Here is a 15,853-nt window from a genome sequence, read left to right on the forward strand (position 1 = left end):
GATCAGACAGCTACATACTAAAATAAATAAGTTATGAAATAAAAGAGTCAAAATATTTTTAATGAGAAAGAAAGGTTTCTTCAGATGTGCTGTAGTGAGTTGCACCTGTGTACACTTTACAGGAAATATGCCGGTGCATCTGCACACTACTTTTTAAAAGGAACACATTTGAGAGCGACCAGAACAAATTGATGATACATCTCAAATTCAATTTGTGCTTCATCCTTTAAGGAGAAATTTCTATCAAGATTATCAAGTCCTGTTGTGGTTTCAAGGATTGCTGCTCCACTGATTAATCAGGTTTTATGTAAGTGACTCAGCGTATAGCACAACTTTTAAAAATTAATTTGCCAAACACTCAAGAAAATAATGAAATTTGTGCCAAAAACAGCCAGTCATTTGCACAGGTTGTTGTGTTAAGAAAAATAAGGCATTAGGTCTTTGCTGTGGCACAAAGACATGTATCGTTGGACCCTTAGAGGATGAGAAGGGGGACTTAGTGGTAGGGGATGGGGAAATGGCTGAGGCCTTGAATAACTTTTTTGTTTCGGTCTTCACGGAGGAGGACGTGAATAATTTGCCAGGTGTTAGCAATGGAAAGATGGTAGGAGTGGAGGGCCTGAATGACATTATTGTTACTAGAGAGGCAGTGCTCGAAAGACTGGAGGGACTGATTGTGGACAAGTCCCCAGGACCGGATGGAATGCATCCAAGGGTTCTGAAAGAAATGGCGGAGGTGACAGTGGATGCCTTGGTGATTATTTTCCAAACATCGCTGGATTCCGGGGAAGTGCCGGAAGATTAGAAAACAGCTAATGTTACACCGTTGTTTAAGAAGGGTGGCAGGCAAAAGGCAGGGAATTATAGGCCGGTTAGTTTAACATCTGTTGTAGGTAAAATGTTAGAATCCGTGATCAAGGAGAAAATAGCGAGGCACCTTGAGGAGAATTGTTTGTTGAGCAGACGCAGCATGGTTTCGTTAAGGGGAAGTCGTATCTGACGAATTTATTGGAGTTCTATGAGGATGTGTCTAGGGCGGTGGATAGAGGAGAGCTGGTGGATGTGGTGTTTCTTGATTTTCAGAAGGCGTTTGATAAGGTGCCACACAAGAGGTTATTACAGAAGGTCAGGGGGCATGGAGTTGGGGGTAGGGTGTTAGTGTGGATAGGGGATTGGCTGTCAAATAGGAGGCAGAGAGTGGGGGTCAATGGGTGCTATTCGGATTGGCGGTTGGTGACTAGTGGAGTGCCCCAGGGGTTGGTGCTGGGGCCTCAGCTATTTACCATTTATATAGATGATTTGGAGGAGGGAACCGAGTGTATGGTGTCAAAATTTGCTGATGACACCAAGATTGGTGGAATGGCAAATTGTGCGGAGGGTGTGGAGAGTCTGCAGAGGGATCTAGATAGGCTGGGTGAATGGGCCAGGAACTGGCAAATGGAATTTAATGTTGGCAAGTGTGAAGTTGTCCACTTTGGTAGAATAATGGTAGGAAGGACTATTACTTACATGGCGAAAAACTGCAGCATGCAACGGTGCAGAGGGACCTCGGGGTCCTTGTGCATGAGTCGCAAAAACCCAGCCTGCAGGTGCAGCAGATGGTCAGGAAGGCAAACGGGATGCTGGCCTTCATAGTGAGGGGGATTGAATATAAAAATAGGGGGGTCTTGCTGCAACTGTACAGGGCACTGGTGAGGCCGCAGCTGGAGTACTGTGTGCAGTTTTGGGCGCTGCACTTACGCAAGGATACTTTGGCCTTGGAGGGAGTGCAGAGGAGGTTTACTAGGCTGATACCGGAGTTGAGGGGGTTGAGCTATAAGGAGAGGCTGAATAAACTAGGCTTGTACTCGTTAGAGTTTAGAAGAATGAGTGGCGATCTCATTGAGACATATAAGATGATGAATGGGATGGATAGGATAGTGGTGGAGAGGCTCTTCCGGCTCAGAAAGGACAGTAGGACTAGAGGGCACAGCCTCAAGATAAAGGGGTGGCGGTTTAGAACGGAGTTGAGGAGGAACTTCTTCACTCAAAGGGTGCTGAATTTCTGGAATTCTCTGCCCGTTGAAGTGGTGGAGGCTGCCTCGCTAAATATATTTAAGACGCGGGTTGATAGGTTTTTGATAGGCAAGGGGATTAAGGGTTATGGGGAGAGGGCGGGAAGGTGGAACTGACCCACGACAGATCAGCCATGATCTGATTGAATGGCGGGGCAGGCTCGAAGGGCTAGATGGCCTACTCCTGCTCCTATTTCTTATGTTCTTATGTATCATCTTCATAGTAGGTTGCAGCAATTCACAATCAGTCAGTTAATCTTCTTTCAGAATTCAACTTTTGTTGATAGTGCAGTCACTGAGGAGCCTAACAAGAAGGAGTAACCATCCTGTCGCTGTGAATATCACATTCCACAGGAAATACTGGTGTTTGACTTTTAAGTACAGCAATACGCAGTGCAATCACCCTAAATTTAGTCTATGCATTCATAGATCACTTAAGTGCCTAATATTACTGCTAATTTGTTCATAAAAATAATATCTTAAAATCATCAATTTGCAGTAATTATTTAATTACAGTCTAGCAAAGATCTTGCTTGGTATTGCAGGCAAACATTCTTACATTTATTAATTCTTGTCCCCTCATGCTGATTTTCTTTCTCCAGCTTTGGATTTTCATTGATATGCAGTTCCATTCGTACTGGTTACATTGCCTATGTGGCCATTCCTCATATGTAAACCTATTCAATTGCAAGGTGCACCAAAAGCAAATCTGATGGATGCACACTCACACACTTACAACCATGTGTATGCACACATGGACTCCTCTGGGAGAGAATTCCTCTCATTCACATTTGCTGTGTGCAGCCCGCTTGTGGCACTTTGCAATTCCTTTCAGGTTGCCATTCAGCTAAGTATCTTAAACGGACCACTGCTTGTGCATGATCTGTTGGTCCTTATACATTTGCAATTGCTGCATGGCTGTGCAACCACGCAGCTTAGAGGAAATGTTGGTCATTGGGTGGCAAAGAGCAACAAGACCTTCGGAGAATTTAGTCTTTTCTAACCGTGGGCCATTGAAATTAATTGTCGCACCGTGACCGCTGCTAACATAACAGGAAGAAGATTGAGAGCAGGACCTAGCTCTATGACTCTGTGCCCTACTGAAACCTGAGGCATGACCACTTTTAAAAGTTTAATATCTAACAGCAAATCACGGCAGCATTATGATGACTTACTAATGTCAATAAAGATAAATGTATTGATATATATATTTTAGAAAACTTTCTACACAATATCTGGAATTGGATAACAAAGAACAAAAAAAAAATTACAGCACAGGAACAGGCCCTTCGGCCCTCCAAGCCTGCACCAACCATGCTGCCTGACTTAACTAAAACCCCCAGCCTTCCAGGGACCATATCCCTCTATTTCCATTCTATTAATGCATTTGTCAAGATGCCCCTTAAAAGTCACTACCATATTTGCTTCCACTACCTTTCCCAGCAGTGAGTTCCAGGCACCCACTACTCTCAGTGTAAAAAATCTGCCTCGTACATCTTTTTTAACCTTTGCCCCTCGCACCTTAAACCTATGCCCCATGTAATTGACTCTTCCATCCTGAGAAAAAGCTTCTGACTATCCACTCTGTCCATGCCTCTCATAATCTTGTAGACTTCTATCAGGTCACCCTTCACCATCCGTTGTTTCAGTGAGAACAAACCAAGTTTTTCCAACCTCCCCTCATAGCTAATGCCCTCCATACCAGACAACACCCTGGTAAATCTTTTCTGTACTCTCTGCAAAGACTCTACCAATTCTGGTAGTGTGGCGACCAGAATTGAATACTATATTCTAAGCGCAGCTTAACTAAGGTTCTATAAGACTGCAACATGACTTGCCAATTTTTAAACTCAATGCCTTGGCCGATGAAGGCAAGCATGCCATATGCCTTCTTGACTACCTTCTCCACTTATATTGCCACTCTCAATGACCTGTGTACCTGTACACCAGATCCCTCTGCCTATCAATACTCTTAAGGGTTCAGTCATTTACTGTATATTTCCTATCTGTATTAGACCTTACAAAATGCATTACCTCACATTTGTCCGGATTAAACTCCATCTGCCATCTCTCCGCCCAAGTCTCCAACTGATCTATATCTGTTGTATCCTCTGATGTTCCTTATCGTTATCTGCAAATCCACCAACCTTTGTGTCGTCCGCAAACTTACTAATCAAACCATTTACATTTTCCTCCAAATTATTTATATATATTAGTTGTTGAAAAGAATGGCATTTGCAGAGGACAGGAAACAGATTCAATAGTTATTTTCAAAAGGGAACTGAATAAATACTTCAAGGGTAAACAGTGGGAAAGAGCAGGGGGGATGACTAATTGGGTAGCTCTTCGAAAGATCTAGCAGAAGCACAATGGACTGAAGAGCCTTCTATGATTCTTAACCTTAGTTTATATGATAACTAACAGATTGTTTTTGTGACTGAATGTCCACTGTCCTCAGTGCTGTGATCTTCAGTCAGGCTGTCTAACCCACAAAACTGTTAAAAGTGCAAATTTAAATGACTGGATACAGTGTTAGACAGTTAATCAGTAATTGGTATTGAAGATCAATTGCTTACTGTACTTTGCTAATGTTGAAAACCTTGAATTATATTATCAGCTACAAACAACACTGTAATACCTGTGCTTTCTTTCTCATCAAAGCTAATGGCTAGGCCAAAGTCTGTTTCCAGGTGAAGTCTGTTGGATCTCTGGTAGATTTGGAGACCATCATGAGGCTGAGCTGGGGACTTTACTAGCTCACCATCCACCTGTGAAAAAGCCATTTATTTATTGCTGTGAACACGCTGTTACTGATTAATGAACCGCATCTTTAGATTTTACTATAACAAAATGAAGTTGCGCTTGACGTAGTAATCTATCTTTAATCTTTGTGTTTTAAATGCTTACAACTTAAAAATCTACAAAACAAGCTCAGACATGAAATACAGAATCAGCTTTAAAATCAGTCATGTAAGCAATGCATTAAAGTCTGCAATGCTACTGCTTGAAAATTAAAGTAGGGAATTATTCTGTACCTAGATTTTCCAGTCATGCTGGTTTGCCAACTCACCACAAGTTTCCGCTGGTCTTTGAACTGAACAGTATGGTTATACACTTCAATAAAGATCTCTTGCATGTGGACATTGCCCTTCCCTTCCTTCAAAGGAGCATTTTTGCCAATAATCCTGAACTTCTGAAGTCTGTTGGGAACGTCAGATGTTTCCACTAGAGTATACAGATGCTGAACTGGGAAGTGGTGGACCAAACCATCAAAAGCCAAATAATATGGTTCTCCCCCAATAGCGCACTTGGTGAACCCTATGAACAATAAATACATTTAGAATCCCGTGATGATCCAAGTCTGTAGATGCTTCTTTGAACTGATCTATTAAAGTATTTATATTTGCTGCAAAAAGTTCCACCTAAGCATCCACATAATCACACTCCAAATCTCAAACATAAAGTGCTCATTTCTGCAGTCATTCTGATTTTTTGAGATGGAAAATAATGTGTGTTATAATATTACTTTTTCAAATTTGCATGACACAATGTTTTGAGAGGGAAGAGCAAGTAAGAATTGTATCATAGCAGAAATGAAGAAAATGTTGGAGAATAAAAGAGAGGAGTATCCCCTAACACAAAGTGAATATATATAAAGATGTATGCAAAGATCAAAGAAGAAAAGGGTCCTTGAGTAAGGTATTCGTGGGTGCTCAGTCATGTTGAGCAACACCAAAGAAAGAGGTAACACCTTTAGAAAATGAGGCAAGAAAGTTAGGAAAAAAAGTACCCAATAAATTTATAGAACACATAAAATAATGTATACATCCCTAATTACTGTAACTAGCCAATGGAAGGTAGCAATATAGAATTGAGACAGCTGATTTACTCACAAACATTTTACCCTCTTGGTGGAAATTATGAGAGGGGGACATTTCACAGCCTGATTTGCTTAAAAATAATCTATCAACCTTGAATATATTTTGAATAAGATAGTAGCTACCACTTTCAGTTACACACCAGTGGATTTGCAGATATACTGCCCATTTTTCTTCAAACTGCAGTTCTCTTCAGAGCTACAGCCATAATCTGTGCAGTTTATCTCACCGTCTCTTCCACAGCTACATTTTTGGGCACAATGTGGAGTCAGCCATATTTCTCCAATCTGAAACGGTTGCACACAAATGTTATTAAAGCTATATAGACATGTGAATATAACAAAACTACACAGTTCATGTTTGCAGGAGAGAATGGTATCCAACTTCCACAGATGCTTCATATCTTCACTAAGAAAATCTCAACAACATGAATAATTAGGTTGCCAGTCCTCCAGGATGGAGGCGCAATACTGCGGATACTGGAATCTGAAACAGAAACAGAAACTGCTGGAAAATCTCAGCAGGTAGAGAGGCGGCACAGTGGCATTGATTAGCACTGCTACATCACAGCGCCAGGGGCATGGTTTCGATTCTTGGCTTGGGCCACTGTCAGTGTGAGTTTACACGGTCTCCCTGCGTCTGTGTGGGTTTTCTCCGGCTTCTCCAGTTTCCTCCCACAGAATGATGTGCTGGTTAGGTGCATTGATCCAAACAGGCATCGGAGTGTGGTGACTAGGGGATTTTCACAGTAACTTCATTGCAGTGTTAATGTAAGCCTTAATCTTGTGACAGTAATAAATAAATTTTAAACTTTAGGTACAATAGCATCTTCAGAGAGAATAGAGGCAATCTTTTGAGTTAGAGCTCTGACAAAGAATCATCCTGACTCAGAACGTTGACTCTATTCTCTCTCCACATATGCAGTGAGACCTGCTAAGATTTTCCAGAATTTTCTGTTTTCGTTTTCCTCCAGGATTGGCCTGGCGTCTCCAGAAACAGAATCAAATTCCAGACACTGCTGTGTGCGACGCTGGAGAAAAATCAGAGGGACATTTAAAAAATGCTGTTCATTTCATAGGATATAGAACACTACAGCACAAACAGGCCCTTCGGCCCACAAGTTGCACCAATCACATCTAAACCTACCAAGCCATAGAACTATCTGTAACTTACAATCCCATTAGATCCTATATACTCATCCAGAAGTCTTCTAAAAGACCCCAGCGAGTTCGCCTCTACCACCACCGACGGTAGCCAATTCCACATTTCCGATTTCCTTTGAACATTTCTCATTACCAGGTATTAGAACATTGAAAATGAGAAATAAAGGCTGTTTGGCAGACAGTGAAGCATCATCCACTTGGGTAACAAGTGTTTTCGCTTTGGAAGGCTATCAAATTAGCCATCTCTCCTGCTCGTTCCCCACTATTCACCCGTCAAGTATTTGTTCAACTTCTTTTTGATACAAGGGTGTGTTGGCCAACTAATGGCTGGAGCATAGGGTCAAGGAGTGTGATGAAATTTTCATGAATATATTTTATCACAGTTGGCAAACCTAAAAATAATGAACACATATATCAAATAAAAACCAAAAATCTACTGGAAGTACATAGAGGGGAATTTTTCCATCCCACTCGCCATGGGAATCGTAGCAGGCAAGGGGCGGACTATACAAAGATCTGTTTAACTCGGGTGGGATTTTCCACTTTGGGAGCGAGCGTGGCTGGAAAATCCCGCCCACAGCCTCATACAGAGGTCCTTCAGCCTCTGCAAAGACAAAACACACGGTATTGACAAGCTTTGACAAAGGATTATCTGGACTCGAAACGTCAGCTCTTTTCTCTCCTTACAGATGCTGCCAGGCCAGCTGAAATTTTCCTGCATTTTCTCCCTCTGCTGGTATTCTATGTGCAACTCTTTGTATGAGTGGTATCAGCATGCTGCAGGCATCTTTTCAAGAACAGCATTGCTGGTCTTTCCCTTACTTTTGCAGGAGTTGACACGTTCTGCCTTGTTTCTATTTGTTAGGTAGTATAAGCCAGGGATGGAACAATAGCATCCCCTTGTGCTCTAGATCAGATCTTCACATATTTCCCAAGCGTTTTTCTTCAGTTTTGTTGCAGGTGGATTGGGTTACTGCTGAGTAAGGTTCCAATCATTAAACTGTTTTATTCCACAGTAACATGAGAAACAGTAATTATGATCAAATTCATGCAGTTCAATTCTGACGTAATTTTTGGCCTTGATGCCTTAGTTTCTCTGTTGCAAAGTTGGATCATCAGTTGCATCTACATATGAACAGGTGTAGGCTGTTTGGCCCCTCTAGCCTGCTCCACCATTTAACTAGCTCATGGCTTATCTTCTCCTCTGTGCCATCTTCCTCATTACCCAAGGTCCCTTGATGCCATTGGTATCTTGATATCTACCAACCTCTGCTTTGAACGTACTCAATGTCTAAACCTCCACAGCCTTCTGGGGTAGAGAATTCCAAAGATTAACAAAAGAAATTGCACCTCATCTTGTTCCTAAATGGCCTGCGTCTTACTCTGTCTCCTAGATCTAGACCCCCAAACAGGGGGGAAACATTGTTCCTGCATTTACACTGTTGACACCAATGAGAATTTTATCAACTTCAATGAGCCCATCTATCATTCTTCTTAACACTTGATAATACAGGTTCAGTCTCCTCAATCTTTTCTCGTACGATAATCATGCTGTCACTGGGATTAACTGGTAAACATTTGCCGCATTCTTTCAATGGCCGGTATAGCCTTCCGTAAGTAAGGAGACCAAAATTGCACACAATGCTCCAGATGTGGTTCCACCAAGACTCCATACAACTATAGTAAGACTTCCTTTCTCCTATACTCAAATCACCTTGCAATAAAGGCCAACATACAATTTGTCTTCCTAATTGCCTGCTGCAACTGCTTATTAGCTTTCAGCACCTTATCAACAAGAACACCAAGGTCTCTCTGGAAATCAACATCAATTACCAAGGAATTCTCACATTTCTATTTTTACTACCAAAGTGGATAACTTCACGTTATTCCACTTATATTCCAGCTGTCATGTTTTCTACTCCCTTAGTCTCACAATTCACATTCCCACCAAGTTCTGTGTCATCAGCAAACTTGAAAATACTACCTTTAATCCCCAAATCCAAATCATTGATCTAGATTGTGAATAGCTGGGGTCCAAGCACTGATCCCTGCGATACCTCACTAGTCCCATCTTGCCGACTTGAGAATAATCCATTTACCTCAACTTCCCGTTTTCTATCCATTAACCAATCCTCAATTCATTTCAGTATATTTCCTCCAATCCCATGAGATCTAGTTTTGTTTGGTATAGAACTTTATCAATATCAATCAAGGACAAGGAAGAGAATCTATGCGTGGAGCCAGAGGAAATGGGTAAGATATTAAATGAGTACTTTGTGTCAGTATTCACCAAAAAGAAGGACTTGGTGGATGATGAGTCTGGGATAGGATGTGTAGATAGTTTGAGTCACGTTGAGATTAAAAAGGAGGTATTGGGGTTCTTGACAACATTAGAGAAGTCTCCAGGGCCTGATGGGATATACCCCAGAATACTGAGAGAGGCAAGGGAGAAAATTGCTGGGACCTTGAGAGAAATCTTTGTATCCTCACTGGCTACAGGGGAGGTAACCACAGTAAAAAGTCTGACAACACCAGGTTTTAGTCCAACCGATTTATTTGATAATAGACTCACAAGCTTTCGGGGTTAGTCCCTTCGTCAGGTGAATGGACAGTTCTGGCCTCAGACAGAGCATATAAAGCACAGACAGTTTAGAGATTACTGATTAGAATGCGAATCTTTACACCTAACCTGCTGTTCAAGACCTGAGGTGGCTGACAATGTGAGTGGAAGGAGCACTGATCACACGTTTATGCTCTGTCTGAGGCCAGAACTCTCCATTCACCTGACGAAGGGACTAACCCCGAAAGCTTGTGAGTCTATTATCAAATAAATCGGTTGAACTAAAACCTGGTGTTGTCAGACTTTTTACTGTGTTTACACCAGTCCAACGTCGGCATACCCACATCATGACTACAGGGGAGGTCCCAGAGGACTGGAGAATAGCCAATGTTGTTCCTTTGTTTAAGAAGGGTAGCAAGAATAATCCAGGTAATTACAGGCCAGTGAGCCTTACATCAGTGGTAAGGAAATTACTGGAGAGGATTCTCTGAGACAGGATTTATTCCCACTTGGAAATAAGTGGACATATTAGTGAGAGGCAACATGGTTTTGTGGAGGAGAGGTCGTGTCTCATGAACTTGACAAGTTTTTCGAGAAAGTGACGAAGATGATTGGGTGAGGGTACGGCAGTGGATGTTGTCTACATGGACTTCAGTAAGGCCTTTGACAAGGTCCAGCATGGGAGACTGGTGCAGAAGGTGAAGTTGCCTGGGATCAGTGGTGAGCTGGCAAGGTGTCTACAGAACTGGCTCGGTCATAGAAGATAGAGGGTAGCAGTGGAAGGGTGTCTTTCTCTGTGGAGGGCTATGACAAGTGGTGTTCCTCAGAGATCAGTGCTGGACCTTTGCTGTTGCAATGCATATAAATGATTTGGAGGAAATGTAACTGGATTGATTAGTAAGCTTGCGGACGACACAAAGATTGGTGGTTTTGCAGATAGCAATGAGGACCATCAGAGGATACAGCAGGATATAGATCAGTTGGAGACTTGGGCAGAGTTATGGCAGATGGAGTTTAATCCAGACAAATGTGAGGTAACACATTTTAGAAGATCTAATACAGATAGGAAATAAACAGTAAATGGCAGAACCTTTAAGAGTATTGATAGGCAAAGGGATCTGGGTGTACAGGTACACAGGTCACTGAAAGTGGCAATATAAGTGGAGAAGGTAGTCAAGAAGGCATATGGCATGCTTGCCTTCACCGGCCGTGGCACTGAGTTTAAAAATTGGCAAGTCATGTTGCAGCTTTATAGAACCTTAGTTAGGACACACTTGGAATATAGTGTTCAATTCTGGTCACGACACTACCAGAAGGATGTGGAGGCTTTGGAGAGGGTATAGAAGAGATTTACCAGAATGTTGTCTGGTATGGAGGGCATTAGCTATGAGGGGAGATTGGAAAAACTTGGTTTGTTCTCACTGAAACAACGGAGGTGAAGAGTGACCTGATAGAAGTCTACAAGATTATGAGAGACATGGACAGAGCGGATAGTCAGAAACTTTTTCCCAGGATGGAAGAGTCAATTACTAGGGGGCGTAGATTTAAGGTGCGAGGGGCAAGTTTTAAAGGAGATGTATGAGGAAGATTTTTTGCACACATAGTGTGCCTGGAACTCACTGCTGGGGAAGGTAGTGGAAGCAGATATGGTAGTGACTTTTAAGGGGCATCTTGACAAGTACATGGATAGGATGGAAATCGAGAGATATGGTCCCCGGAAGGGTAGGGCGTTTTAGTTAAGTTGGCAGCATGGTTGGTGCAGGCGTGGAGGGCCGAAAGGCCTGTTCCCGTGCTGTTATTTTCTTTGTTCTTTGTTCTTACTAAAATCCAAATTCACCACATTCACTGGTTCTCCCTTATCAATCCTGTTAGTAACATCCTCAAAGTATTCCAACAGATTTGTCAGATATGATTTCCTTTCATAAATCCATGTTGCCTCTAACCCTACCATTATTTTCTGCAGGAGAGAGGGAGAAAGAACAAGGGACAGGGCACCTTCAAGGTGGAGATGCCCTCTGAAGAACTTTTAATAAAGCTTATATTTCTACTGGCCACAGCTGCCAGATCACTATTTTGGAAGCTATCATAGATCTGCCTAATGGCAGCAGTAGCTGGCAATCAAAAGGGATGATGAGGTGCAACTTTTCCCAGTAATGTGATTAGCAAACATTCAGACAGAATCAGGTGTAGATAGCTATCATCAGAAACAGCTTACCTAAATGATTAAGAGATCAGTGGAAGTATACAGATAGTAATTTCAAGAGTCATGGAATGTGATAGATGCAGGCAGCTCAAATACACAGAGGGGAGAATCAGTGAGAAACCATGATATAATTGCCAGCACCTGCAGAAGCAGGCAGGCCAGTTTAACATCTTGCAGCCTAGAGGGATTGTAATATCTAAGAACCGGAGAGGCTATTTTAACATCTAAGAAGTCTTAGAGTTAATGTAGTGCAGGAACCTTTGTAAAGGCATTTTGAGTATCTTTGTTGGACCGGGGGAGATATTTTCCAGACTTGATTATCCACCTTGTTTTGTGTGGTAACTATAAACTGGATTTGATTTATAGATTTATTTAATTTGGATGTTAATTTGGGAATGTCTTAAGGAGTTTAGGGATCGCAAATATATATTTCGGAAGAAGGGGTAATTTCTATACAAACTGGAACTATAACACACTAAGGCAACTAAATTTATGAATTACTAAACACACAGTTTAATGATTCATATATTTAATTGTCTTAGAGTGTTATAGTTATATTTGTATGTATTTGTCTTTAATTTAATAAATAGGCTTTCATAATTGTTACAGGATGACTGGACTGGTTATTCTCACTGTGGGTTTCACATGACTCTTAACACTACTCCAAAAACAAAACTGTACACCACAATGAACTTGTGTTTCAAGTTGTGATGCTCTTGCAGATACCATCTATATGGTTTGTGACAAAGGATATCTCTCCACATATTAATCAATGGCTGCAGCTATGGCTATTTCGCAGCCACAAAGGCAAAAAAGCTATTTAGAATTTTGGCCCTGGCCTGCTGCCTGCAAGTTGTCTCCATGCATCAGCTAGAAATTATATTCAACTGGAATATTCAGTTGACATCACCTCTATGCCCTTATTAAGTCCTATATGGGCCTTAATTGGCTACTTGCCACTTGCTTGCTGGTAACCGCCAGCCATTCCCCCTCCTCCCACCACACCAAAATCATTCACTTTTCAGATAACCTAGAAGCAGGAACATGTCAGCAAACTGCTCTGATGACAATTTTGCAGCTTTCCTGTCTTCAGTCCCACTTCCACTCAAAAGAAACATTCTGTCCACAAAGCAATGGATTCAAGTTGCATTCCAGGACTTCAGCATATAATCAGCTCGATAGTCCCAGTTCAGCAATGGATATTCGGCCTTTCAGAGGAGATGATAAACTGAGGCTTTGTCTGCCAATTTTAGTGGCTATCAAAAATTCCACAGTGCTATTTGCTCATAGAGTAGCAGAGTTCTTCCAGTGTCTCAACCAATATTTATATTTCAAGGATACTATTAAAAGTAGCTTATCTGCTTATTCATCTGATTGCTGTTAGTCGGACCTTGTAGTATACAAATTGGTTACTTCATGAGCCTACATAACAATTTGGACAACACTTCAAAAATAGCTCTTTGACTATGAAGTGCTTAGGGTTTAGCCAGAAGACATAGAAGTTTCATTTAAATTGCAATTATTTCTGTTACCATGAAGAATAATGACATTCCTTGCTTGTGGCTGATCCTTTCAGTATCAAATATAGAAGGAATAGAAAGAACCAGCACCCTCTTCTGATGCAATATAAATTGTTGTTCCTTTTGAGATTTGATATTCTTCTGAATCTGTCCTGATGAGTGCAAGAAAAGTTAAAGTAAAGTTTATTTATTAGTCACAAGCAGGCTTACATTCTCACTGCAATGAAGTTACTGTGAAAATCCCCTAGTCGCCACACTCCAATGTGGGAGAATTTAGCATGACCAATTCACCTAACCAGCACGTCTTTCAGACTGTGAGAGGAAACTGGAGCACCTGGAAGAAACCCACGCATACACAGGGAGAACATGCAAACTCCACACCCGAGTGACCCAAGGCTGGAATCAAACCCAGGTTCCTGGCGCTGTGAGGCAGCAGTGCTAACCATGGTGCCACCATGCTGCCCCAACAATGAAAAGCTTTGACAACACTTCTCTTTTTTCAACTCTAATTCTGTACTACAAAGTGACAATTTTCATTCATGTAATGAAAGAACATGTTGCAAGTCTCACAAATAGCAATTAGATAAATGACCAGATAACACTTCAGTGATGATGAAAACAGAAAATGCTGGTAAAACGTCTGTGGAGAGAGAAACAAGAGTTAACATTTGAGTCAAATATGACGCTTCTTCAGAACAGATGCTTCCCATAACGTCAAACATTAGCAAGAAAACAGTCTGTTATTCTTTGAATAGTACCACGGGGTCTTTTACATACACCTGAGAAGGCAGACAGTGTAGCTGATCCTTAGTACATCAATGAACATTGACCTAGATTATGGCCAGGATTCTCCACCCTTGTTCCGCTTCTGGGGTTCTCTGGTCCCGTTACTGTGAATGGAAATTTGGCTAAATGCCAAATTCTCCATCGTCACTGGTCACCGTGGTAGGCCATAGAGCTGAATCCTGGCTTATATGTTCAAATCTCTGGAGTGGGATTGAAGCTACAGCCTTCTGACACAAAGGCAAAAGTGCTATGATTCAACCAAGACACTTTCTATCAAAGAATATGTATAATCCACCTATCAAAATCTGTAGTCTTTCCTGAAGACATTCATTGAGACTTTTCTTGACATACTTACACAATGATAATTATCATTTTTGTCTCTGCAGCCGCATTCACTGATTGGAACGCAACTGTCATCACTGAGTACAAAACCGTTGTCACATACACATCCTTCTATACACACTGAAGGCTTGTCACAGCTGGATTCTGCGTAGATATTATTGCATGTAGGGGGACAAGCCGGAGCACAGTTCATGTAGTAGCTGTTTGGTGGACAATACAGAGCTGCAAAAGCAAATATAAAACAGTTCCATAAAATCAGTAAACTAAATTTGCCAGATCAGCTGTAAGAACTGAGGCAAAAATTATTGAATAACTTTCAATGATCCTTGAGAAAATCAAATAATTTTTTCTGTAAGTTGATCCACGCAGAAAGACAACTAAAGCAATTTTAGGTGCACAGCCATTCAGAATAATCTTGGACAATAGAGTTCAACTTTAATAGTTTCAAATTCTTTACAGTGTATTCTTAATGCAAGCAATAGCTTCTTATTGGAAAGTAATGTCTAGTCCTGATGTATTTCTATGTTTAGATTAGCAGATGGAAAATTCTTTGGCTAATAGATAATTTGCTGCTTATTCCTTCTTACTAATTCTCTCCCCCTGTATCTCTCTAGCTGGCAATGATTCATTTGCTGCTTGCTAGGACCCAACTTGAAAGAATGTTCCCCATGGTGAGCTGGTCCAAAACTAGGAGTCATAGTTTGAGGATAAGGGATAAACCTTTGAGGGCTGAGGTGAGGAGAGATTTCTTCACCCAGAGACAGGTGAATGTGTGGAATTCTCTACCACAGAATGTAGTTAGTGCCAAAATGTTGTATGATTTCCAGATGAAATTAAACGTAGCTCTTGGGGCTGAAGGGATCATTCTATTTTCTATGTTCCTATAATTGTTTCAGCATCTTTCTCAAGTGATCATGATTCATGTTGAGCCTTGGAATGTAAATGTTATGGGCCATCCTGCCACAGAGGATATCTTAACCCAATCCTCTTAACATCTACACATGTGCATTCTGAGCAACAGTTACTGGGTAGTGATTAGAAGCATGAACCCTGAAGAATTTCACTTGCCAAACATTGGGAGTTGATGTCAGTTCCAATGTTTTTAATACCACTCTGGTAGAAAGCAAAGAAGTTAACATAAAATGAAACCTAAACCGGAGATTTCACATCTAGCTCAACTATTCAATGAATAAACCTACAGCACGGTGACACAGTGCTTAACACTGCTGCCTCACAGCGTCAGGGACCCAGGTTCAATTCCCAGCTTGGGTCACCGTCTGTGTGGAGTTTGCACATTCTCCCTTGTCTGCTTAGTTCTTCTCTGGGTGCTCCAGTTTCTTCCTACAG

At 41.4% G+C, this 15,853-nt stretch overlaps 1 protein-coding gene across 1 annotated transcript in view; it reads right to left on the minus strand.

Moving 5' to 3' along the window:
• Positions 1-15,853, minus strand: part of LOC145341162 (zonadhesin-like) — a 72,169-nt gene that overhangs the window by 22,963 nt on the left and 33,353 nt on the right. Inside the window, exons 12-15 of the mRNA XM_080186075.1 lie at positions 14,520-14,728; positions 6,075-6,219; positions 5,125-5,372; positions 4,693-4,822 (exon numbers count right to left, since the gene is read on the minus strand). Coding sequence (XP_080042201.1) covers positions 4,693-4,822; positions 5,125-5,372; positions 6,075-6,219; positions 14,520-14,728 — 732 coding nt within the window. The remainder of the gene's footprint in view (positions 1-4,692; positions 4,823-5,124; positions 5,373-6,074; positions 6,220-14,519; positions 14,729-15,853) is intronic.

The sequence above is a fragment of the Carcharhinus amblyrhynchos genome, chromosome 3 (genome assembly GCF_965287045.1).
Source record: "Carcharhinus amblyrhynchos chromosome 3, sCarAmb.v2.hapA, whole genome shotgun sequence".
NCBI classification, from domain to species: Eukaryota; Metazoa; Chordata; class Chondrichthyes; order Carcharhiniformes; family Carcharhinidae; genus Carcharhinus; species Carcharhinus amblyrhynchos.